Source organism: Polistes fuscatus, unplaced genomic scaffold, assembly GCF_010416935.1.
Source record: "Polistes fuscatus isolate 324 unplaced genomic scaffold, CU_Pfus_HIC Scaffold6, whole genome shotgun sequence".
Lineage (NCBI taxonomy): Eukaryota > Metazoa > Arthropoda > Insecta > Hymenoptera > Vespidae > Polistes > Polistes fuscatus.
This window is the reverse complement of record NW_025113140.1, coordinates 10,725,185-10,752,542: the sequence shown is the minus strand read 5'-3', so window position 1 is coordinate 10,752,542 and position 27,358 is coordinate 10,725,185. Positions and strand designations below refer to the sequence as shown.

The window sequence follows — 27,358 nt, the reverse complement described above, 5'->3', positions numbered from 1 at the left end:
AATCATTGTACCCTCAGGAGCGTATCTATCGCTCAACAAAACTTCAATTTTATCTAGAGAACTAAGAAAAATGTTTCGTTTTATTCATTAAAGGTACATTAATATCATTATTTTATTATTTCTATTGTTTTCAATTAAATTTTACTTACACAAATATATTATATGTGGTGAGATATTTGAATAATGTAATTTTTATTTTGAAGGTTCGACCAAACGTTGAGTCATGACATTCGATTATTTTCATCGATGAAAAGAAAGGATTGAAATATTTATCGAAAAATACGAAGACTAGAAATGTATAATATAATTTTGATTGATAATTAGACGTTATGTATTTGTTATAGCTTTTTTTCTTAACCTCATATAAATGTGATAAATAATTTTAATAAAAAAAAGTTAATATTGTAAATTTTTGTTCTCGTTGGATTATTCGAAATAAAGTTTTAGTAAGTTGGTAGGACTGTTCGTAAAGGAAGTTGGACAGTGATCGTTTAGAGACATCCTTTTCATTACAATCGTTTGCTAGAAGGTATGTGCGGAATATGTAAAATTGATTGAATCCGTTTACATCTATCGTTTTATCCTATCATCGATTAAACAATTATTAATCTATTATGTTTAGAAAACCTAATTAGATATTTTGTTTGCAATATATATTTCGTGTTTTCGTTTAAAATAGCAAAATATTTGTAGTCAAATACGTATGCCGCGATTGTCGACACTGCGACACCTATCTTCTGATGAATAAGAAATAAGTCGATTAAGTATTGTTAATAATTTTTATTAATTATTTGTGGTTTGTTTTCAGAACAAAATGGGTCGTTATTCTTACGAACCATTAAATGCCACGAAATCGTGCAAGGCACGAGGTTCTAACCTCCGTGTACACTTCAAGGTAAATATCATTTTGTTGTATCTTGTGAACATAACTTATCAATGTTGTGCTGCATATTAATACATATTAGTATATAAAAGCAGTTGTAGTCATATAATCTTAATTGATAGTGTTGTATTTGTTACAGAACACTCATGAAACAGCACGAGCTATTAAAAATATGGCTCTCCGTAGAGCTCAAAAATATTTGAAGAATGTTATCGAACATAAAGAGTGTGTTCCTTTCCGAAGGTTCAATGGTGGAGTAGGCCGATGTGCTCAAGCTAAACAATTTGGCACAACTCAAGGTAGATTTTTAAGGATAATAAAACACCGTCAAATATTTCTGGAACATTGCATTTAAAAAAAATGTAATGTATTATGAAGGATCATTCGATCTCATTTAATTGAGTTGTCTATCCTTTTAGGACGTTGGCCCAAGAAATCAGCAGAGTTCTTGCTTCAACTTCTAAAGAATGCTGAAAGCAATGCTGATTATAGAGGATTGGATGTGGAACGTCTTGTTATCGATCACATTCAGGTTAATCATGCACCATGTCTACGCAGAAGAACTTATCGTGCCCATGGTCGTATTAATCGTAAGTATTTCTTCATGCTTTTTCTATTTTTTTAAATGATTTATTTTTATTTACAAAAAAATAATATTCATTGTATTTATTATTAATATTGTATCCATGTAATTATTTTTTATAGCATACATGAGCTCGCCATCCCATATAGAAGTCATATTGACTGAAAAGGAGGATATTGTTTCGAAAGCTACAGAAGAGGAACCTTCGAAGAAAAAATTGAGCAAGAAGAAGCTTGCTAGACAGAAAGAAAAAATGATGAGGGAGTAATTTTTATTCATAATTATCCATTAAAAGACTATACACAAAATGAAGACTACTTTTTTCTCTATTGTCTATTTCCTATCTCTTCTCTATTATTTATTTCCTTCAAATCCATCATTAATATGATTGGTGATAATAAAAGTGATCTAAGTCATTTAAGGTATCGAAAGACATATTTTGTCTTGTTATACATAAAATGTTTAATTTACATGTAAGAATTATTTTTTTCAAGAACACAGATATATTTACTTTTTTTGTTTGTTGTAATAGAGAAAAATAATTTTTTAATAATTCGCTAATATATTTAATATAAATATACGACATCACTTTCATAATCACTAGTTTAATTAATAAATATTTCACAGTTATTCTATTTCTTACTGATGTAAGAATAAAGAATTTTTATATTTTTATATTGTTAAAAACTTAAATGAATTTTGATTGAATGATATTTAGAGTACGTTCAATTATTTTATTCTTTTTTAAATAATTGAATACTTACTGTCTGTAAGTTAAAGTACAGTTTAGTACGAACAGAGTTATATACACATCGATTTTTATGAATACATAAAATTATTGCTTTATTCAACATTAAACATTTTCTTTGTATTGTTCATATATTTTTATCAACTTTTTTATTTACATTTTCATTTTATTAGTCATTTTCTTATGACTGTGATGTTTCTTTTTTTAAATTATAAATGCTTAATGAGAGACATTCAAAAGTAGAAAGATAATGTGAAAAAATTTTAAGGGATATATAGATATATATGACTGTGATGTTTCTTTTTTTAAATTATAAATGCTTAATGAGAGACATTCAAAAATCGAAATTATGGGTATCCGAACCGAGAGAAAATTCTCGACCCAAAATTTTTCGAGATTTTTCGCATATTATTTTCAATGAGAGATTTTATCGACCGAGTTTGAGTTTAATAATGGAGCGTAAGATCTAATAGTATAACAAAATATTTAATAGAGATAATAGTCAAAATCTCTTAACACAAATAATTCTTATATTTGTACCTTTTAAACAGAGTTTAACTTTTCAATTAATTTTTTTCGATTGGCTAATATATAAGTTTAACCTTAAACAAGGCGGACCAAAAGTTTATAATTGATTTGAAAAATCTTCTTTACGATTATTTCAATTTTTAATTAAGCTTCTAGTTTTATCAACTAAGCTTGTAGTTTTGTTATCTGAGAAAAAAAGGTAACTTCAAGAGTCTTGAAAAAGAATAATTAAATTTTAAAATCACTTAAGAACTTTTGGTTTATTCTCTGTACGAGTAATATTAGAAAAAGTTTTAAAGAAGGATGACGAGAAGATATATAAAAAATTTTGTCTTGTTCTAATTTAATTAATATTAATAGAAAATCGATGCCATCATCTTAAAGTTTCATTCTAAACAAACATATAAGTAATACTTGCGAATATTTGTTTCGCAAAACGAACTCTCTTCCAATCACTCTATTTTAGTTTTATGTACGCGTGTAACTACTTAATTATTTTTTAAATAATTTTTTTTGTCTTTTTTATTTTTTTTTTATGTGCACGTGGACGATCCTTATGTAAAGAAAATATTAATAATACGATAACATATTATATGTACTACAAGTCGTAGGTAATTACGAATGGTAAGGAAACATCAAAAATTATTGCAACGAAATAAAATGCACGTAAGACGATAGACTGTACACGACTCGTTGAGGAACAACACAACGTTGATTTATTTAGCCAATGTCAAGAAAGTGGTTCACGAGTTGTGTTTGGTAAAAATAGGCACAGTAAACCGCCACCTGAAAAATAATTACAAAATAAATCAATAAAAAAAGAAGAGATGAAATTCAATTTAATTTTTAATTGAACAGATAACTGGAAGAAGTGCCCATACTGCAAATTTGTAGCAACAACAAAATTAAGATAGGCTCTTCTAACAAACACCCATTCAATTGACGATACAGAATATCAAAATTCTCAAGTGACTACAAATCAATTTACATTTTTTCAAAATTTATTATAAGCTTGTAGTTATATGATTTATGAAAAAAATGTGTTTAAAAAATCTCAAAAAGAAATAATTAATTTTTAAGATTTCACTTAAGAATTTTTGGCTCTTTGTATATATAAAAAATAAGAAAGATATGATAGGGCTTACCGATCAAGAGACCAGCGACGATAAATGTGGGTGCTGGACAGTACATGTCCAAAAGTTGAGCTATAACAATATTACCGATGATACCACCGAGACGTGCAGCAACCATCGAAATTGCGATACCTGTTGCACGTAAATGAGTTGGAAAGACTTCAGTGATCAGGCAGTCTAACGCAGCATTACCGCAACTAATTACACCGCTGAAGAAAGCCGAGACAATGAGATTGTGATACTTGTTGTACACGAAGTACAATCCGATCGAACAGAGTCCCGACGAGAGAGTACTGAACACTAAAAATAAAAAAAAAACACATAAGAGAAGTAATTAATTAAAAGATTAAAACTTCTCCGTATAGGATGCGACAAAAATTCATAAATGGGTTAATAGTTCTTTGGTAATTTTAAAAATCAATTTGTTTCGAGACTTTTTATAGAATCGTAATTAGGTTTGTTGTCTTTAAATTTGAGAGATAAAAATTAGTTTTAGAAATCAATTAACAATGTTGACCTACGGGAACTTTTGGGGTTCGCCCTGTATTTTTTTAATGAACAGAAATGTTTAAAAATATAAACAAAATGAAGAAATTTAATTTTGAGCATTTACCAAGGAAAAATTTACGACCAAGACGATCCATTCCCAGAACGGCAACGATATTAGCCGGTATAGCAGAAGCCACAGTAATAAGTGACTCCATAAAAACGGAAGAACCGATTTTATCATTGCAAACATTTTCGATACGATGTGAACCCCTGTTAACAACGTAATCGGTGACCTCGCATATGGATGTTGATTGGCCCGGATGGTCACGGTGAAATTCGTCGAATCGATTAAACAATTCCGGGAACCACATCATTAAACCATAATAACCGATATGGAAGGTGAAGTTTATAATGATAGAGACGACGGTGAAACGGAGTATCGGTGAGACGAATAATTGACGACTGTTATCCAGGATGTCACCAAGCATCATCTTACATTTACTCCGTTCCACGATGTCGGCCTTGACAGGCTCTGGTTCTTGGAAGTCATCGAGGATCAGTTCTTTTACCTGGCAGAATTATTTCCATTGTTTTATTATTATTTAAAATTATATCAAAGTTAGTATATAAAAAGTAAGAGAGATTAACAAAAAAAATATATACATATATATGTATGTATATATAAAAAAAAATGTGTGTTTTTTTTTTTTTTTTTTTTTAATAAAAATAAAAGAAAACAGTTATTGAATTACCGTATAACTGTCGCGAGACCTGCCAGTGTTAATGGCATAAATACCACGGAAGATATCAAGAGCTTCCTGATATCTTCCGCAGGATAAAAGATATTTGGGGGATTCTGGGAGCAGCAGAAGCAGCCCCGCCACGATGAACGACGGAGCAGCGCAGATCAGCAGGAAGATTCTCCAAGAGTTATATGTGAACGCTATACTTGTAATACCAATGTCCTGAGGGATGATCAACCATGCCAGGCCTTAATTAATAAGAAAAGATAAATAAAGTGATAAAAAAAAGGAATAATTAATTATGATCTTTCTTGTCTCTTGTGTGTTTTTTATTTTTCTATTTATTTAAAAATGTTCGTTTATGGCTTGCAATCATAATCATAATTGAAAGGATCATCTTACCAGCAACGAAGAGATTTCCGAGTGTCCAGAAAGCTGCCATGAATGAAAGCATGGAGCCTCGTTTTGATTTAGGTTGGAACTCGGCAAAATACGACCAGATGACCGGGCCGCTTCCTCCAAGTCTAAAGGAAACAAATATAAAAAGAAATGGCAAATTTTCTTTAGTCTATTTGAACAAAAAAAAAAAAGAAATATTTTTTGAATAACTGAATAAATCGCGGTAACTTACGCTGCACCGTTTAGAAAACGGAAGAACATGAAGAGTTCGTAGGACTGGCTAAAGCTGGATGCAACGATGCAAAGGGCATTCATGAAGGAAATGGCAATAAGGACCTTGCGACGACCCAAGGCATCCGCAATGGAGCCCCAGGCGTACGCACCGGCCATCATGCCAATGAAAATGATCGAGTTGAGCCATCCCTTAGCTTGGGTATCAAGTTTTAGATCACATTGTGCACTTGGTAAGATAAAGGACATGGAAATTACGTCCATCTCCTCACTGGTACTGACGAAGCCGCATACCGCGAGCAGGAAGTAATGAAACTTGCCATACTCTATATTAAACATTTTTCAAATAATTGAATTTTTAATACAATCGGATATAATTCATCGAAATACATTTTATTTTTGTTTAGTCATTCGTTTAAAACTTTTTAAAGGACTTTGCGTGCGTCTGTGCACACAAAATTATATATTTTTTATTTGAATTTGTTTGTTTATTATTTTACAAAATAAAATAAAATTTACCGGTAAGTTCGATGGCCTTTTCGAAATCGGCTTTGATGCAGGATCCTTTCTCTGGATCTAGGTTCTTATCCTTGGGCCCGATTCCTATCAACAACAAATTTCAAACTCAAATGATAGATTGATCGAATAAGGTCAGTTTCGTTTTAATCGATAATTATTATTAGATCGAATGTATCAAAATATAAACATTATATTTTAATCAAGGTATTTGGAGAGAGAGAGAAATGTAATTAAATATTGAAATATTTATTTAGGATTACGTATTTATGCTTACGGGCAAGTTCAAGTTCCTTGGAACCACAACCGTTTGGGCGCTCGTCTTTTACATCACACTCTGTAAATAAATGATGATTGTGAATTTTGTCAATACTTTATTTACACAAGTTTATTTTCTATTAATTTATAGATCAAATAAATTGTCTATTGTTTCTCAATGAACATAGGTTTGTACTTTTCGAATGATATTTAAAATATTAAAATTTAATTGACGATTATATTTATATCAAATCATTTAAAATGATTTATTTTATTATAATTTGTAATTAGAATGAAATCAAAGAACTTACTATCGTTGTGCTTTGAGTCGGGTTCACCTTCTACCATTCTACGATGTCCGTGCAGTGGGGTGAATCTGGCTTGGTAAATTTATCAGATGTAGCTGAGTATTCGTGTACGATGATGAAGTTCGTTAGATATTTTGTTGACGATGACGATTGAGTGGACCTTGAACTCTCGGTGAAGACTTCTTGTTAAATCTGTGCTGATCTGCTGCTGCTGCTCGTCGGCGGGGCTAGGTTCTGCGCTCACTCGCGAGCTAAAAACAACAAAACAATTATATTAATAACACCAAAATAAATAAATTGATACATTTTCAGATTTATATTACCGCAATTATTCATTTTATTTTAAAACTTTCAAATCATTTCTTTTTCTTTACATCTTAATGCAAAAAAAAAAACGTTATTTTCACATATGTGAAAATATTTTCATATACTGTTTTCATAATAAACGGTTCATACGTGCAATGAGATGTAAAGGAAACAAAAAGATTGATTTGGATATTTTTGTTCAATAAATAAATAATAGACTCCTTTATATATGTCGATGCGAAACACTATGTGTTGTAGTACATATTAAATCAATACAAGAGGGTTAAGTCGGGTCAATTTGTAATGGTACTGATAGCAAGCGTGGGATGCAATGTTCTAAGGAACAACGATTTGCAACTTCCCCGATGATCGGAGAGGATAATGAAGGTAGTTTGTAGTAAACGATTTATAAGCGGGACTTAATTCGTATTTGCTTGCATGCGAATACTAAATACTAGACTTTAAATTTTTTACTATTGCTACGTGATAATAATAATAATAAACGTTATGGCATTCTGCCTTCTGATCAGTCTAGTTGATACTAAGAAATCATAAATAATGAGATAAAAAAAGCAGAACTAAATTAAAACACAAAAAATCCAAGGAAAAGGCAAACGGACAGACAGAATAAGAGAGAGAGAGAGAGAATAAAATATTTGAAAAAAAAAAAGAATAAATTAACTCGTATTGTCGATTTTTACGTTTCATTTAATTATTTTTTTCATTAATTTTTTTTGGATTATCGATTTAATCTTGATTTTTAACTAACTAAAATAATTATAATAAAATTTTATTGAGCGCAAAAACGATTGACAGTATTATTATTTTTATTTATCATTATCATTGTTATTGTTGTTTCTTTTTCTTTGCTTTTACGTGTTATTTTCACGGTTCTTAAATAAGGAAATATAATACATAGAAAAATATGTATGTATGTGTGTAACAATTCGTTTGACGCGCAATTTTCTCAATCATTTTTGTGATTAACCGATCGTTACGAATGAAACTTTATAAACCTTGAAACAGAAACGTTCTTTGGAGGCTACACGAGGACCGTTAGATCGTTTAAGTAAGTTTATTATTAAAGTTCTTGAGTGAGAACAAGTGTTATTTATAAATCTTAATGAAAAAAATATTAGAACATTTTAATAATGACCGTGAAAGATACAATAATTAATTAAATCATTTATTTTTTATATGCGTACGTTATATATTTACAATTAATGAATTAAAGTTGAATTTATGGGTAAATGTAAAAAAAAAAAAGAAGAAAGAATAAAAAAAATATTTTTCTTTGAAAGAAATCCAAGTATTTGAAAGAATCTAAATAATTTTGTATTTTTTAATCACAGTGAAAAATTGAGAAAAAAAAAATTTTGAACATCGACCGTGACAGGACTCGAACCTGCAATCTTCGGATCCGAAGTCCGACGCCTTATCCGTTAGGCCACACGGTCACTGAAGGGTAGTTTTCATAATATGGTATTTGAGCAGTTATAAAAATGCACCCCCTTTCATTAAAATTGTATATTAACGAACAATCTCATATTAAATATATACAATATATAGGTTGTATCAGTTTAACAATGAATTTAATCTGAATAGATAATGATATTTAACAATAATAATATTTATATTTTTCAATATATTAATCATTCGTATTGTTGAGAATATGAAAAATATGAAAACAAAAAAAAACAAAAAGAAAAAAGCTATAGTATGAGTAAAAATAAATGAAGTAATGACGGTAATTTGTAAGAAAGAAAAAAAAATATGAAAAAAATGTATGATTGTCTTTCGAGGAATGCTAACCCGAGTTATGCGACTTGAAATATGTAATTGAGAAGTAAGCGTGTCAGGTTTAAGATGTGTTCTAGAAAACGAGTGAGGATTACTGAAGAACATTGACGGATATCCTGCGCTAAATAATACCATCTAACAAGCCGACATCATGCACGTCGTTTTCGCAGCTTCTTCCGCGAGCTTAACATGTACCTCGCAATTGTATTTAATGTTTCTCGAGTTCCATCTTCTTAAAGTACATTTAATTTTGTCCCATTGCTTAATCTTTATATTTTATAATACATTTATTTTCTATTTTATTTTTCTTCTAATTTTATATTTCACAGAAAAAAAATTATCAATTTACTTTCTTCTTTTTTCAGTTTTTTCTTTTTTTTTTTTACATTTTTTTGTTTTATTAAATATTTCAAAAATATTAATCAATGAGAGATAATTTTTATTTTTTTTTATATAAAATCTCGAAATTATTTCAAAAGCTTATATCAAATATTCAGACAACGTTTATCAATGAAGTATTGAACGTTGGTTATCGATGATAAAATGACGAAAGAAAAAGATAAACAAAGTAAAGAAATAAAATAGATAAAAACGATCAATCTGAAAAATGATCGTTGATCTATAGAAATGGGTATTAGAATGGAGTATTACGAAGATGAAAATACGGCTCAGTGCGGGGTCGTCGCACGAGGCTGTTAATTGCACCGGTTGTTGAATCGTCAATTATCTGTGGTGGAATCGAGTTCAATGGTCGGTCGAGTTCAATTGCTATCCACAATTTGTCCCTGCAGGTGCGGCACACACATACGCACATACACAGACACATACACACACTCACACATTGTACTAAATAACAATGCTAAACGTTCAATTTCTAAATCGTTTTGGTTTTATTAGATTTTTCTTCCGATCAATACCATTGAAAGAAATAATTGTTGAATAATTTCAACAACAAAAGGGTTCTTAAAAAATAGAGGAAATCAATTCATTAAAGAATTGTTATATTTATAATTACGTATAAATATTTTCGTAATTTACTTATTGCTACACGATCGAAGCTATGCAACGTTAACCGGCTCCAGAATTATCTTATATTATCTAAAGTACTTTCGAATATTAATTATGCATCGATGCATTATGTACAAATCTAATTCTATTTATATATAGGCGTATATATGTGCGCATACATCCGACGTATAAATATTATAATTAACTTGTTAGATTAAACATCGCAATATAAACTTGAAACGTCGGTCTTATAAGAAAAAAAAAAAAAAAAAAAAAAAAAAAAAAAATCTTGAAAAATACATTGAAAGGAATTTGAATCGAATTTCTATCAGATTAAAATTTGCGTTTGTAAATATTTAATTTGTTTATGCGATAATAAAAAATGATTAATTCTATAAGAGAACAAAAAAAATTAAAAAAACGAGTTTATATTGTTTATATTGTTTCGATTAAAATTTGTCATCATTTTCCTTATGTGAATCTTTTCCAGAAATTTTGATCGAAAGATCGAAGGAGTAAGACGAGAGTGTCGAAAGGAGGTCAAGTCGATACTCTCGAAAGCTCTAATCGAGGCGCGAAACACGGAGTACGACGACGTTGACGGAGTTGTAAGTAAAGCGTTCAGTAATTATCGTCAGTCTCGCAAGGACATAATAATCAGTCTCATTGCCGACAAATTTGTCGGGGGGAGAGAGTCATCGTGTAGCAGATAGAGTCGGTGTGTATTAGGGTTTGAGAAGCGGTGTCATCACACTCGTCAGAGGAATCATCGTGCAAAACACCGTTTGTGAACCATTTTGCTCCTACAACGACAACTCTTGACGCGTTTAATTTTATATACTACGATTATATTTATATATATATATATATAAGTATGTAATATATTATTTCTTATTAGCATGAAATAGGTCAATAATTACTCTACATAGGAAATTGTAATTAAAAATTATTTCGTTACATGTAAACATAATGTTTTTCTTTTTATTTTTTAAGATAATCCATAAATTAATTTCATTGACGCAAATTGTCATAAATTGTCATTTGTCGAGAAAATCTATTTTATCATAAGAAATTTCATTTTACTACGGTATTTGGCTTTGAATAAATTTCACTAATAGTTTACTGAAACCGTTACGACGCCGGCTATCGCAAAGTGGTAAAAAAAATAGGTCATCCTATTTACAAAAATGAAGATGACCTTGAAATCTCATCTATGTCTCCACCAACGTAAAAGAAATAGGTATTACTATATGTCCTTCCCCACCCCTTATACCATGCAAATTCTGTACGAAACATTTTTTTATATTATTACAAATAACGAAGATAGTTAAGATGGACAGATTAATTATCTTTAGATGTAAATATCTCGAGTATAAATGATCTGCAGGATCGTATCATGCAGACTTTAAAATCTCGTAAAAAAAAATGACTATGAGAAAAAATTCTTTCAACCATTGGATTCTCTTCCTGCAATAGTGCAACTTTTTCGTTTGAAGTTTTTTAATACCATTGTAAACAAAAGAGATATTTAAGGTGATACAGTTAGGTGCCTCACCCTGTGTATATATATATATATATAGATTAAATAATATTTATATTATTTTAAAATCTATATCGAACTTTTACTTACTATTTTTCATTATCTCTCTTATCTAATAATCCTAAAAATAAATCAATAAAATACACACTCGTTTGTATTCCTCCCTCTTTTGAAAGAAGATGAAGCACGTGGGATTGAAATCACTTGAAAAGAAAAAAAACCAAGCACGTGTAAAGTGATCAAATGTTATTGAGGGTAATTATTTGAAATAGTAAATTGATCGGACGGTAGAACATGTATAAATCGTTAGAAAAATATCACGAATAGGACCGATATATATTTAATGACGTTTGAACCGCGTTTGACGGGGCGTGGAGATGAAGTGAGTGTCGGATCGTTGAAGCAACTAAAAACTACCTGCCACCTCCTACTGACTAAAGCGATATACTGCTTGTTATCCTTCCTACTGTGGTATACACCTTTTTCTCTTATAATGCAACATCTCTAAGATATTGCAGTCTCCTATTGATTCTTCCATACCATTTTGTTTACTCTCCTGCATAACAATATACTATTATTATTATTTTTTTCATTTTTTTTTTTTATTCTCTAACGAAGAAAATTTGCATTTCCACTGTCGTTTTTCAAATTCTAAACAGAAGAAAAACACATAAATATTTGTCGTAGACATTAGTTTAAATCTATACTAAGTAAAAATGATTTTTCTAAGTTTTATTTTTGTTTGTTGATATAATAACAACGTAAATTATTAAAAGAATGAAAAACACGTGAATACGTTTCAATTATTCATTAATAATTATTTAACATAGAAAAATGATTGTATTCTCGTTGAAATATCATCTCTCTCTCTCTCTCTCTCTCTCTCTTTCTCTTTTTTTTCTCATTTTTATCGAATTATACTTTACCATCGATGACTCACTATCAGATTTGTTCTTTGAGTGAATTAGTACGTACTTTTATGTAGAACAAACAATTCTTATGTGTGAAAAAGATTTACAAAAATAGAAACACAGGAATATACTTTTTAGTCGACGAAAGGAAACGATAATCGGTAAGGTCGAACGATTGACCATGATCAACGAAAAGAAATATAGTATAACTGTATGGAAAAAAAGAAAAAAAATTATGGAAGGCCGATGTCCGTCGAGAGAAAAAAATTCAATGTATTTAAATTGTATATAAATATGCAGGTAGTAACCTTGTCTGACTGGAGCAAGGATTACATCCTTGCAGTAACGAAGGACGATTAAAATGAGAGATATTTTTGAGGTTGCCGGTAGCAATGAATCGATTATTTATCTGACCTATATATCTTGTATTATCATATGTTTTTAATTGAAAGAAACATCGTAATTACACACAAAATTGTTTTAATTATATTTTTTTATTAAAACATATTTATATAATAAATTTAATTTTAATGTGTCGAAATGATTTATTATTTTTGTTTTGTCTTTATGTCATTACTGTATGAATATATTTTTACCGTATGAATTATGATAAATAAACAAACGATATTTTACGAATAAATAGGTATTTTTCGTAAATAATTAAAAAGAATGATATAAAAATCCATAAAAAGAAAAAATGTGAACAAAATGTCAACTTCCTTAAAAGGATACTCAACTTTTCGAGATCAAGTTCGCTATTAAAAATGATTACCACACATTTATATACGAAATTTCGATAATTAGAAGTACCTTTATCAAATTTATTCATACGACATGAATAATGGATAAAGAAAATAAGTAAAAATAGATGTTCATGGATGAAACAGATTGTATATTTAAAAATTCGCAATTTCTTTGATCCTAACAATTTCGAAGAAATATTTATTTCAATAAATTGGTGTTTTTCTTGTTTTTTTTTTCTGATAAAGAAAGAGAATAAGAAGATGAAGATCAAGAAGAAGAAGAAGAAGAGAAAAAGCTTGCGAGAGAACGCGCAAACAATTAATTAATACGTTCGACGTAGCTGTTGGTAGTTGTTGGCTCGCAGGAGCACGTGGCTCGATTAAACTAGCTGCTTGTCCGGGCTATTCCAGCCCTCTGTAGTATAAATATTGCAATCTTTCAGAGCGGTTTTAACCGGTTAAATCTTGAAGACTAAATATGAAGCAATCCGATGAGAGAAAGGAAGAAAGATAGAGAGAAAGAGAGAAAAAAAAGATGTTGTCTTCTCGGGGTGGAAGAAGAGATAAATCACGTGATCATCTTTTTCTCCTTGGATCAGCAATTGGATCTGCGAACAATGTTGCATTTACTCTCCAATTTAGAAAGAAGAGAGAGAGAGAGAGAGAGAGAGAGAAAAGAGAAAAAGATAAAAAAAAATCACCTGATCATCTTCCTTTCCTCGGACAAGGCAATTGAATCGGTTTAAGTTTTAATTTCCATTCATTAAAATTGCACGAAATTTCTTCATTAATTGATGATTGTTTAACGGCCAAAATAAAAAGTATAATTAAGTATATTATCGATTGATAATTATTGTAGTAAAGAATTAATTTAACTGGATTGTTAGTAATGATAAGATCGAGTAAACTATGATTCATTTTTCATCCCCCTTTTAATTAGGTTTGTTCAGTGATAGGATAAATAACTTCGTTTTCTCTGGTATATCTTCACAATGGAAGTTTCCTCTTCGTGACTGGGTATATCTCGTAATAAAAACGACATAATTGGATGAATCCAAAAAAGGAAGGTCAACAGGCGTTGTTAGTCTTCTTACGAAAAAAAAGCGACGATTGGTTAATCTGAATTTTTTTCTGACACTCGTTTCCTCAGAGAAGAAAAAAGGAAAGAAAGAATAGAGAAAAAGAAAAAAGATGAAAAATGGCACTAAACACACACGAAAAATACACATACCTACTCATATACCAACTCACACACATGACAACAGAAACACAACCCACATACACTAATGATAACTATTATTCAATCTTACAGAAACATTGTTTAATTAATTATCATTATCGTTAAATATTTAGATGAATAGAAACTTACGTTGTCCGCTCTGCCAAGTCTTGGAAAAGTTGCCCGGATTGGGGAACAACCAATGCGAGACGAGAGTGCACAATGCTTATATACGACGGGACTTTATCCCCACTTTAATTTCTTCGAAAATGTTCTTCTCGAGAGAAGAGATGAAACGATACTGTTCGAGCTGAGTGAAAGAGAGGGAGAAAGAAAATACTATATTGTGCTTATAGAGAAAGAGAGACAAAGAGCAGGAGGAAAGGAGAATGATTGAAAAAGAAAGAAGGAAGATGATGATGACGTAATAGAAAGAGAATGAACAAAAAAGAAATCGTTAACACTATACCAACATTAATTTTGGGATCCTTGTGCTGGTAACAAATCATTGGAGAATCACTTTACAACTAATACAAGAATCATTCGATTTAGTGTAACTTAAAATAGAAAATAAATAAACGGAATGATATTCGTGGTTCTACTTCTTCTCATTCTTCTTCTACTTTTTCTGTTTTTATGTATAGAATATACCATTGTATTTTTTGGAAAATTAATCGCTTAGATTTATAAACTTGGAAGTATGTTAGAAAGAAAGTTCGATATGATTTATGGACTAACATAAAAGAAGATTATTATACCATTGAGAACTTTAAAAAATAAAAATTAAAAATGAGAAAAAATAAAAAGAGAAAGAATGAAGAGATGATAATGAATCGTTTTAAAGACGTTTGTTTACTCAAACATATTTGCAATTGCCATTTGCCTGCTGGTGTTCTTTGCAATTCTTTGCTTCGTGTTATCATTATTTGTAACCTTGGTAAACTCTTGCACGTGTCTTCCTTTTAATGGTTTTAAATTATTCGTTAAAAATAATTAAAAATACGAGGGAAGATTCGAAATGTAACACAAATTTGGTTTCTGTATGTGATAATATCGCCCATATTTTGTTCTTTACCAGTGATTCAATGTTATGTAATAGAATATGGGGGAAAGATTTTTATGTCAATGAGATGTTTAAATTAGATCGGTGCCAATGTGATCTTTGTAAATATACAATTTTTATGAAATATTTTTCTTTCGTTACGAATAAATCGAAAGAAAATTATTCGAAACGGTGAACTTTCTCGTATGTCCGCCATGATGATCAATAGATGGCGTGTAACCGCCATCTTTGAATCGACTTTAAGAATTCTTATTTTTCTTTAATATTTTTAAGCAAAACTTGTTAGATACATTTACGTATATATGTATATACGTTTAAGAATATTATTTTCTTGAGATAAAAGTGTTTAAGGTTTACATTAAAAGATAAGAAGAGAGTGATTGATTAATTGTGTTATGCAATATTGTATGCGTAGGTAAGAAGAGAACGGAAATACTATGGCATCAAATTGACAATGAATAATAAAAATAGAAATTTAGTTTTATGAATCCGTCTGAATTGGCATAAAAGTTTAGGAACTTTTAACGAAGACAAAATGTCTTACTCGAATGAAATCGTGTTAATTGCTGAGACTGTTTGCCGTAGGATTTCAAATGGCTTAACAAGCTGTAAATTGGAGCCCACTTTTTGAACCTCTTTTTGCATTTATGAATCATTTATTGTGTAACAGTATCTCTTTGTTACTTATTGCCTGTAATTATTAAAAGAATAAAAAAAGAACTGCGACTAAATATATACATACATGATAATGATTATGATAATTAATGGAAATTTACTGTTAGATTGTCATCATGAATTTTTCATATTATTATAATATTATCGATATATTGTCATATATTTTTATTATTTTTTATTATTATACTAATACTTTTTTGAATCACCGTTATCATTCGCGAAATAGCGTTTCAACTTTTGATCAAACTCGTTATGGGATTTAAAGAATAAAAAATAAAACACGAAACAAGTTAGTATGAATATCTTATATCTATTTGTATGGATGTTTATATACACATATCTATTAATGTATATATGTGCGAGGAAGACGTTCCTAAATTAATGAAAATGTTTATCCTTTCAATTTACGCCTTGGCGTCTATCTTTTTCGCGAAAAAAACTAAACGATGTTTCTTCTCCATCGATTTCTTCTCTCTTTTATTTATCATTTATACTCTCATAACTTGAATATTATTTTATATTATATATTTATCAATTGAGAAATAACTGTTAATTTCAACTAAATATAAATTCGTTCAAGGATAATTAATTTAAGAATTCTAATTTATGATTAAGCTAGATAAGAACAAAAAATATACTCACGTGAAAGAGTACGTAAGAAAAAAATTTCAATTGCTAATAAACTCGTGGAATATTCCAAAACACTGTCGGTAAAACAGCACCGTAATTTTTAGAGAGAATACTTATAAAAAAAAATTAATTTTTTAAATGTAATCAAAATTTATATTTTATTATATTGTATCGAACTAATATTATATATCAATGTAAAAAATTATCTTATATAAAATATAGAAATTAGATATAAGCAAATATAAGAAAACAAAGGTTTGCATTTTTTAATGCTCTTAAACCGTAAATTAATATTCATGGTAAAGATGAATTGCAATAAAAATCTGCCATACTAATCGATGACTCAAAATTCTCGAAAGTATCGTTATAACCATTACATTTAACAGTTTACATATTTCGAACGATCCCACTACGAGTTATGATTTTAATGTCACCTTATCATCTAGCTGTCTTAAGTCTGATTTAAATACAGCCTTGGGGAATAAAGAGAGAACGATATATAGATAGAAAAATTTGTCAGACATCATCAACAAACTTCATACGACTTTCTGTCATCTTTGTTTAATTGGCGAAGGCAAGGAACGTCATTATAACCAATGATTTATTATCCCAATATAATCGATTATTTTGCTCTCATGTAATTATAATCAATTAAAATCATATTTATTAATTAAAAATGTGCAATTAAATACAAAAAAAAAAGAATACAATAATCAATGGATTAAAATAATAAGTAAACTTAAAAAAATAAAGTAACTTTATCAAATCGAATAAAAATTGTGAGACAATAAATCAGCGTATTGATACCACTTGTCAAATGTGTTTTTTTTTCTTTTTTAAATACCGACGATAATGACGAATGGAGAGAGAATGGGAAAGAAAAAAAAAACACATGAATATCCGTACATAATAGAAAAGGTGTGTGAGCTTTTATTAATGTGCTCCGTGTAAACCGGCAGTATCGCATATAATAAGGTGAGTCATCGAAAACGTTACTGACGTCATCAACGTGCTCGGGGGGGCAATCAACCGGCAAGTAGTATGCAAAAATATGTTGCGTATCGTTTCGATAGCACCTCTCGTTCGTTGTTCTACTACTGTTATATACTGTATGAACGAACGAACTCCATTCGAGCCGAGTTGTTGCAAAAATTGCTGCTTGGTACGCGCACGAACAGGAAACTCCATTCATTGACTATTATCAATTATCATACAAGCGTTGGAAAATGTAAATGAGCTTCTAGGAAATAATGGAATACGAGTTTAATCTCTTGCTATCGTTCTTTCTTCTTCTTCTTCTTCTTTTTTTTTGTTATCCTTATTAACCTTACGATTATCAAAGGAAAGAAAAAAACAAAGAATAATTAATGACAATGATGAATTATTTATTATGATAAAATGTATCGAATGGTATGCGTTAAAAAAAAAAAAGAAGGAATGTCCACGATTTATGATAATTTCTTGTTTTTTTTTGTTTCTTTTCTTTTTGAATTTTATTCTATGTACAACAAGAATGTAAGCAAGCGAGTCTCGTATGTGTGTGTATGCGTTTGTGTGTGTGTGTGTGTGTATTTTTTAATATTTTTGATAAAAATATTTTGTATCAAATATTTTTGAAAATAATCCAAATCTTAAATAGATTTTTAAAACGGTTCATTGATCTGGTAAGAAAATCATGTTTTACGTATGTATTTTATTTTATTTTTATATAATTAAAGAACAAACGTCACTCTCCTTCGAACGGTTTGTCAATCTATAAGAAGAACACAATATTTACTTAAATATAAAAATACCTCGTATGAATGATAAAAAAAAAAAAGAAAAATATAAAGAAAAAGATTACATTTATCATTGTGAGAAAACATTCGAAATCAAATGCAAATGAGAGTAGAAAAATATCAATTACTTATCTTTCGACATGAACGACAAATTTTTTCGATTGGTAATATCGATGCGAATAAAATTTAGATTTAACCTTAGGATGTTAACTCGTACAAATACACCACACGCATGCGAGCATCAGGGGTGTTAATATAGTACTTACAAACCTCTAACCTTCGTAGCCTGTTGAATCTCTCTCTCTCTCTCTCTCTCTTTCTGTCTCTCGTTATTAAAGTTATTTGTATAATCATGCTAGCGAAGAATGATTTTACAACGTTAGTTTAAAGCATTATTTATATATATATATACTCGGTGTAATAAATCATACGCAATAACCGCATGCGCGTGGGCAGCGTTGTTTTCAACTTCTTTTATTCGGAGTTCAACCAGCACTGTTGCGTGTTCATCACGCGTGAAATTAGCACGGATAATCTTCTTATACTTATTCTTCTTCTCGCTTTTCAAATAGACCTGCGCATTATCTCGTAACAATGCGTATCTTTTATATACGCATATACCACCCCTCTTTATTATTTTCTATTTTATATTTAATACAATATTTTCTATTATTTCGATATTATTTGTGATTAGATCGTCTTTATACCAAATTTTCTTGCCGTTTATTTAATCGTACGCATACGTTATATTATTTTCTTGAACAAACCTATTTTTTGGGTCTTTTATCTTTTCTTATGCTGCGTATTTATTCGTTGTCAGTAAAAAAGAAAAACGAAAAAAATACTTTTTATCAAGCTTCATTCCATATAATCGATATATTTTCGTTATCGTTAATATAAAATTTCTACAGCTCGTCGGAAAAGAAGAATTACATAAAATTCATCGAACAAATATTTGTTTCTTTTCTTTTCTTTTAACAAGATTTATTTTACGATCGAACGAGTACGTATAGATTAACAATGTTGAAGGTAGATACTTTTTTATCAATAAGAAATAAAACGAATAAAAATGATTGAAATTTGAATAATATTTGGTTATTTTTTGGTGTCAACATTTATTTAACAATCGAATAATAATGATAATAATAATAACTACGTATAGATTGATAATGTTGAAAGTAATGAAATGAAAATCTTTTCATCGGGAAGAATGAATGAAAGAAAGAAAGAGATAGAGATAGATAACGTAGTATTACGACGATCATAATGCAGCTTGATACGGACGCATTTGAACGAGGAGGCCAACTATCTCCGCTTGAAATTCACGCGGCTCATTATCAGGCTTTATAAGCTGATTTAGCGGGATAATAGAAAGCATTTTAGCAATGCGTTGACGTACCAGTACTACCGACCACGCCATCAAACTCGCATACTCGCTATCAAAGAGTAACGTAATATAAAAGAATATGAGAATATTTTGACAGATATACATATAGATTATAAAATTTTTTTTTTCTCTATTTTTATTCATAAAATATATCTTTCGCAAGTTCTTTAAGATATATTTTAACTTGTGTAAAAAATAATGTAAAAATATTGGACGAGTTTTATATACGTTTGTTGTGTTATTATTAAATAGTTGTTTAATATTTAAAAACAAAATAAATCTAATCGATATCTTTCCGAACCAAATAAAATAATAATAATTTATTTAAATCGATATATCGAATACATATTATGCAAAATTTGTGTTAAAAATAAAATATAAATAAAACACATTAGATACATATGGAAATAGAATTTGATTAAGATAAATTATCACGTTTCTTCGTAGATGTAAATTGAATGATAAATAGAAATATCACATATCGTCGTGTATACATAATTCATGTACAAAAGTGTGTAGGTATAAAACTCATATTCAAATCCTTTTAGCATAACGCGAAAAAGCTCGTAGTTAGAAGTGCTTAGATATAGTACGTTTCTAGACACTTATTCTTAATAATTGAACAGTTGGTCACACAACTCGCATTTATCGTTTTAAAGAAATCGTTCGTTTAATATTTTACTTCTAAGGTAAACGCATTTCTATTTATTATAAACAAAATGTTTAAAAACATCTAGATATACATAAATATAAAAAAATATAATTTTATGATACTAAATATATTATATTTCAAAACAGGAGTAAAGTGATCAAATTTATTAAATTGATCGTTATATAAGAAGGTGGAATTAAAAGTTTTGAATATCAATAAAGAAGACTTATTTTTTGATAATAAAAGTAAATTTGATTAGAAGTTCAGAACTTTTCAACCGGTCCATGTATCGTAGTGTCGAAATTTCCATGCTATTATCAAAAATATTGTAATGTGTTATTTATAACACATTATTAACCAAGAATTGTCAATAAGCAAAAATGCCGAAATTTATAATATTTTATATTTGTAACTAAATAACATCAATTTGTTGCTTTTTTAAACTAGAGTATAAGAAAATTTCGAGTAAAACTAAAAGAAAAAGAAGAAGAAATAAAAAAAAAGAGAAAGAGAACAAAGATTAAATTAAACTCACCTAATCATAATAAAACCTCGCTTCTGATGAAAATCTAAAATCAGTAGAATCTAATTGAACGAATCGCAACTTGTCTTAATGCGATATTATGTTTGATGATCGTATATGTGTTTAATTTTCTTTTTTCTTTCGGGGGAGGAGGGTTTTATCTTCGACTATCGACACTTCCTGCTTCAATGTCACTTTTATTAATATAATGCACTTATATTGTTAATATTTGCCTAAAGGAATGCAAAAAAATAAACTAAAAGATAAAGAAAGAGAAAAAAGTTGGAGAGAAAGAGAGACAGAGAGAGGGAGAGAGAGAAAGAGAGAAAGAGAAAGAGAAAAAATCACACGGCACAACTTGCCAAGGCGTCGATAGAAAAATAACTACATCACTATCGCGAACTGAGGGGTCAGTTTGCTGTACGCTCGACCGAGTACGTCTGTCAATTTGCTCGAGAATCACCGAGTTTGAATCGTCATCATACGACGACAGATTGACAAGATACATCATCATACGTTCAAACCTGTTTTTGTGCCGGGTGGGGGTGAGGGGAGGGGGGGATAAAAGACCGTACGAAAAAAAAAAGAAATAACACTGTCTCACGTAGAATGTAACACAAAATCTCATGTATAACTGATGTAACTGAAAAATTGTTTTGTTTTTTTTTTTTTCCAAAACAAGATACAAAAATTAATTTACACACACGAGTAAACATTTTTATAAATATTTGATTTACTTATACATTATATAATATTAAACGTAAGAAAATGTACAACCTGTACACGTATTATGAACATTATTTTTGTTAATCAAGAACAGGATTATCATTTGGAGAATTTGTTCAAAATCACTTACGTCATTTGAAGATATTGTTGCTTTGCACACGTTATCAGTTGACTTTTTTTTCACGGTTATTTTATTTACCGATTGTATTATAATATGTCGTTATAATTAGACATACGAGATCGAAGCTCATTATGGAATTTTCAGAATTGATAACGATTTCAAGAAAATAGTTTTTCCAATTTGCTGCAAAGTTGGTGTTCTGCATAGATGTTATTTTTTGTTATAGAATTGGGTTCTTCTTGATCATCAGTAAGATCTCTTACGTAATTTATAATGTCACTATTATTACAGTTCCGTCGTGATTCAACAATGTCAATTTTATTGAAAGTATTGAAACTTTCTTCTGACGCCGATGTCATGTGCTAGCGCAACGATTTCTAATGATAACAAAAAATCACACAATAAACACTGTATAAAAACAGGTTTGAATGTCTATACACTATCAGTCGAAAGTTTGGATACACTTGCTGCTATTTACATTACACACTTGTGTACAAGCTATAGGTTTTTATTTTGTTAATATTATTGTATTTTTTTCTCATGTCTTATATAAATTTACAATATTTTAGGAACATTTTTGAAGAAAAATAATAATCGGAACAATTTACTAACGGGAAAATTAAAAAAAATTATTTGCACGAATATCAAAATTATACTTAATGAACTTAATCATTGAACTGTATTTTTTACCAATAGATAACTGAACACTCGCACGCACGTGAATAAATACGCCCACGTATTTTTATATTAGAAAAAGAAATATCAGTAACTAAAGGAAATTGTGTATCCAATTATCTAAATATCTAAATTATTCTCTCCAATTATCTAAATATCAAAATTATTCTCTCCAATTATTTAAATCATGCTATAGTATCGAAAAAAAAAAAATTTTGTATTCATGGAGAAAAGCACAGGTTATTGACAGAAACGTATATCCATCATCATATGGAACTGAATAATATGCACCGTAAAAGTGCAAAATGCTTACATGCATGTAATTATTTACTTTTCTCACATATTTTATGTTTGTATGCATACATATGGTAAATATTTCAACATTTAATGTCGAGTATTATTCGTATAATATTGAAAAAAAGAAAATATTTTTTATTATAATAATATTAATAATAAAAAATAATCATTCAATTCGAATAAAAATAAAATAAGAATTAAGAGGAGGAAGGTGGTAAGGGGGATTGGGATTATCGGTGAAGGGCTAAACCTCGGTACCTCAGCGCCCTGTTAAACTAAAATTACAGTAGAAGACTTTATCCACTTTAGTCAGAGCGACCGTCAGGGCAATCATCCTATTGCCGTACTATAGTATCATGAATGACGGTAAGAAAAGCTACCCAGACCACGGATGGCCACGAGTTGCCCTGAAATATTGTGCTCGACCGATTCTCTCTCATTCAAATTTCCCACGGTCTTATTTCGCTTGAGAAAGAAACAATACTCGATCAATCTTAACGATATCTCGCTTCACAGTGTCATTTATTCGCACACAAGCCTGAAGAAAAAATAAAATTAAAATTAAATATCAATAAGAATAATAATGCGTGTCTCAACGGAACGTTCCGTTTACATGTAAAAAATATAAAATAAATTAATACTTGAACCTATCAAAACAAGTTTTTTTTGTCTTGTTTTATTACTCAAGACGTTTATTTTTTTCTTTTTTTGTAATTTAATAACTTTTCACAATAACCAATCAAATTATTTCTCCAAATTATTGATTTAACACGCGAGAAAATTTGGATTTCATATTAATTAATTGTAACTAACATTATTTAATATGAAAATGCGTGAATTTCATAATGTAATCATAATTTGTATCACTCGACGATATATTATCTTCTTCTCGATATTATAATAAAAAAAAAGAAAAAAAAAGAAAAAAGTTAACGCAATGATTTCGAAGGATTGAGTAACATCGGATTCTCCCCTCGTGCGATATTCGAACGTACTTTAAGAAGCAACGACAACGACAGTGTGAGATAATGACCCAATTAGATGTCATCTACACGTGAGTCAGATCGCCAATTTATCCATGTCCGGTTACGGTGTTCTAATACCTCTCGTTTTGTAAATCTCTCTCCGAGTTTGGTATAGAAAGGTAAGAAAAAAGAAAGAGAGAGAGAGAGAAGGGGGGCAAAGAGAGTGATGCCTTCAAGTGTCTATAATCGTGCAATCATTGCAAAGCTGCACCTGCGTGCTATATTTTAAGAGAATTGCAATAAGATCGTTGGTTACGAGGTCATCTAATGTAAGTAAGTATACTTATTTAAGTATTTAAGTACATACGTAAATACTTAAATTGGCTCTCTCTCTCTCTCTCTCTATAAATAAAAATCTTGTAACTTTAAAATAATACGCATGTACACCCACGAATACGTTTTTTTAATATTTTATTTTATTGTCAACAAATAAATGGGTGCTATTTATCGTCGAACACTTTTAAACTAAAGTTTTCTTCATTTGTTCCTTACGAAAATTTACTGTTCCCCTCGTTATTTTAAATAACATTATCATTCCTAAAATATGTATCCTGTATCAATATGTAATCCTAATACAACGCCACCTCTGATATAAATACCGATCAAATAAATTTACAAAATACCAATTAAATCAATATAAATGAAAATTCATTGAAACTTCATTACACAGAAATTTTGAACATTTCTTACAATATAAATTGCAATTAAATATACTATGATATAATAACATTAATATAATTATTTGTATGATTATAGCAAAATTAAGTTGTTTTCTTTTCCTTGTTTTTTCTTTTGTTTTTGTTTTTTTGGTTTTGTTTTAATCATTTACTTTCATTTAAATCGAAGATAATAAAAAAGACATTTTAGTAGTGATATCGTAGCAAGAAGAAGAAAATCGTTGGCATACCACAAGAGAACTCAGGAATTTCATCGGCTTATAGTCGTAGCATGCTCTCGAGTTGAGAAAGGGAAATAACGAGAAAGAGAGAGAGGGAGAGAGAGATAGAAGGAAAAAGAGAAAGAAAGAGAGAGAGGGAGTGAGGTTCATTGAGAAACGCTATCGCCTGGAGCATTCATACACGGTGAGACGAAATTCTACGTGTTATTCAACGTCTAAACTTATCTCAGCATATTAAGCGCAAGATTTTACTACAATAAATTTTAATCAATAATTCAATCGTCATATTTTAACATCTTAAAATTTGCATACTATTTCCGTTGTTTAATATTAATTATCTTAATAAAATCGAATATTATCAATGAAAATGAGATTATTTTCACGGTTCCTAAATTAATTTATTTTTGTAACCGTAAATAAATGTTTTAATTTAATATTTTAATTAATGTAAATATGATTATTATTTAAAACAATATTAGAGGATCATATATTGGGATATTACAATCGTTAAACTTATCAACGAGATAGATAATTTTTTAGAAATTTCTTTTTAGAAACAAACGATTTTGTAAACTAAAGAGAGTTAAGTGAACAATCGATTGTTATCATAGAAAGTATGTTTAACGTTATATAGTATACGTATAGTTGTATCATACGTTTTCATTACATTTTGAAAAATTGGAATAATTTTGTATTTAATTTGTATTTTATGTCGATCGCAATATTTGACCCTCGACCGGTAAAGTACGCCTCGCTATGACCTGCACTTAGTAGTTTAGATCTATGATAATCTATGTATCTAGAGTTAGATAGGATGTATGGCTATGCTACGTGTCAAAGCGGTGAAACTTTCAACTTTAAGATCATGAATTTGAAAGTGAATAGTTGTACACTGTAAAATAAGACTATTGTATTATCTAATCAAACATTTAACGCGCGTATCTATACATATCTACATATTGTATATTAAATTAGAAATATATAAAACAATATTGAATCGTCTTACAGAAGAGATTCTCGCCCCTATGTATTATATATAAATCATTTTGAAATTAAATGCAAAACATTAACTCGTTTAACACAATATTTTTCCCTGAAAATATTTAAAACTGAAAATGTGTTAATAACAATAAAAATAATTAACAATAATGTAACAAGAGATTTTTCTGAAGTGTGGATCGCGACCCCGTGCGAGGGGGTGTGCGTAACTTAATTTTAGTAAAAATAAAAAATTAGTACGAATATTATATCCTCATCTTTAATACATGGTAAAATTATATTCGTATATATATCAAATAATTGTTTTCGATAAACATTTATTTTTATTATCAAAAAAAATATTTTAAATCCATATTTTAAATGCAAAAACATTTTCTCCGCTATATCTTATAAGATCTCGATAAGTCTAATTCCATCAATCATTGTTAACTTCTGTATTAATTCCTTAATCCTTGGTCAAGAATAACCATTAATAAATAAAATAAATAAAATAAATAAAATATATATAATATATAAATGATGAAATATGAATTTGGTTATGAAATTTAATGACATATGCTAAGGGGAATTACGAAGTAGAACAACAATAAGAAAAAAATAGGAAAAAAAGGAAAAAAAGGAAAAAAAGCAAATGAGAAAAGAAATAAAAAGAAAGACAACAGTTTAACTTTCGAACACGAGAGAGTGATGTAAGCAGGCGAGATATCGATCTAAGGATAATCATATCGGAGACGGACATGACGTTGGCAAAGTTAAAACTGGTTCGGCGAGACGCTTATTCTTGGCCACCTAGTATACGTATATCCGGTCTTTGAGCGTGGCACTCCGCAACTTTCCTACTTCATTCATCGACGCGTTCTCCGGTGGCCTTTGAAGGTTGCACCAAGCGGCTTTGCAAGAATCGAGTATGTAACCAAGACGGTTGTTAGGTGATCCAGCATGAGCGAGAACATCGACCAAACTTGCTGTATAATAAATTCCTTTTAAAAAAAAAAAAAAAAAAAGAATAAAGTAATACTGTATATTAATTTTTCATATTTCCGATTCCAGCAATAATTGAGTTATTATTTCTTGTAACGGAAGGATTGTATGTAATATAACGGGAACCAAGTCAAGATTTAGACAAATCTTCAAATTCGATGTAACGATTCATTGAACTGACTTTCACCGAAGAAAGGAGCACGTTCTCTCGAGGTTTATAAACACTACTGTATTATATACTTCCTATGTATGGCTGTAAGTGTGTGTGTGTGTGTGTTTGTATATACCGGATAGAGTCAAAGATCGAGCATTTCCTAAAGGAGCTCAGATGGTTGCGCAACCTTCCATAAACGGAAATCTTTCGATCAAAAAAGATCTTTCCTATGGGGGTGAAAAAATTGTTATGATCATTCCAACATTAAATAAAATACACATCTATAGAATTGTAATATACTAATGAAATAATAATAAAATATTTATAAGGATATACAATTGTATCATTAATCTGAAAAAGAAGAAAAAAAAAAAGAAGAATAATTAAAAGTATTATAGATTGATTAAAAAAAAAAAGAATAAAAAAAA

General features: G+C 29.4%; 2 protein-coding genes and 1 non-coding gene across 6 annotated transcripts; 1 reads left to right on the top strand and 2 right to left on the bottom strand.

Annotated features, from left to right (window-relative positions):
- The first annotated feature begins 426 nt into the window (after positions 1-426).
- On the top strand, positions 427-1,774 carry LOC122522803 (60S ribosomal protein L17). Its single transcript, XM_043644069.1, has 5 exons — positions 427-529; positions 809-895; positions 1,023-1,182; positions 1,303-1,473; positions 1,589-1,774. Exons 2-5 carry the CDS (start codon positions 815-817, stop codon positions 1,732-1,734), a joined length of 558 nt encoding a protein of 185 aa, XP_043500004.1. The 5' UTR covers positions 427-529; positions 809-814; the 3' UTR covers positions 1,735-1,774.
- Positions 1,775-2,726: 952 nt separating this feature from the next.
- LOC122522951 (synaptic vesicle glycoprotein 2B) lies at positions 2,727-21,546 on the bottom strand. 4 transcript variants are annotated; one of them, XM_043644402.1, is made up of 12 exons: positions 21,413-21,535; positions 21,067-21,287; positions 14,497-14,656; positions 6,823-7,070; positions 6,531-6,590; positions 6,257-6,340; positions 5,739-6,063; positions 5,510-5,631; positions 5,117-5,355; positions 4,489-4,933; positions 3,888-4,175; positions 2,727-3,528 (listed from the first exon to the last, which is right to left on the bottom strand). In XM_043644402.1, the coding sequence occupies exons 4-12, from the start codon at positions 6,857-6,859 to the stop codon at positions 3,473-3,475; spliced, it is 1,656 nt and encodes a 551-aa protein (XP_043500337.1). In that variant the 5' UTR covers positions 6,860-7,070; positions 14,497-14,656; positions 21,067-21,287; positions 21,413-21,535; the 3' UTR covers positions 2,727-3,472. The 4 variants fall into 4 exon arrangements, with proteins under 4 accessions (XP_043500337.1, XP_043500338.1, XP_043500336.1 ...); XM_043644403.1 differs by lacking the exon at positions 14,497-14,656 and having other exon boundaries at positions 21,443-21,546; XM_043644401.1 differs by lacking the exon at positions 14,497-14,656.
- Trnar-ucg lies at positions 8,510-8,582 on the bottom strand. The gene has a single exon. It is a non-coding gene; the product is annotated as a tRNA-Arg (tRNA).
- Positions 21,547-27,358: the final 5,812 nt, after the last annotated feature.

What these genes read in the sequence shown, in the direction of transcription:
- LOC122522803 (XM_043644069.1), top strand. Translation starts at nt 815, where the DNA reads ATGGGTCGTTATTCTTACGAACCATTAAATGCCACGAAATCGTGCAAG. An exon ending in ACAATTTGGCACAACTCAAG is followed by an intron (nt 1,183 to 1,302) that starts GTAGATTTTTAA and finishes CTATCCTTTTAG; the next exon opens with GACGTTGGCCCAAGAAATCA. An exon ending in TGCCCATGGTCGTATTAATC is followed by an intron (nt 1,474 to 1,588) that starts GTAAGTATTTCT and finishes TATTTTTTATAG; the next exon opens with CATACATGAGCTCGCCATCC.
- LOC122522951 (XM_043644403.1), bottom strand. Translation starts at nt 6,859, where the DNA reads ATGGTAGAAGGTGAACCCGACTCAAAGCACAACGATA. An exon ending in TGGTCGTAAATTTTTCCTTG is followed by an intron (nt 4,176 to 4,488) that starts GTAAATGCTCAA and finishes TTTTATTTTTAG; the next exon opens with TGTTCAGTACTCTCTCGTCG. An exon ending in CGTCGCTGGTCTCTTGATCG is followed by an intron (nt 3,529 to 3,887) that starts GTAAGCCCTATC and finishes ATTATTTTTCAG; the next exon opens with GTGGCGGTTTACTGTGCCTA.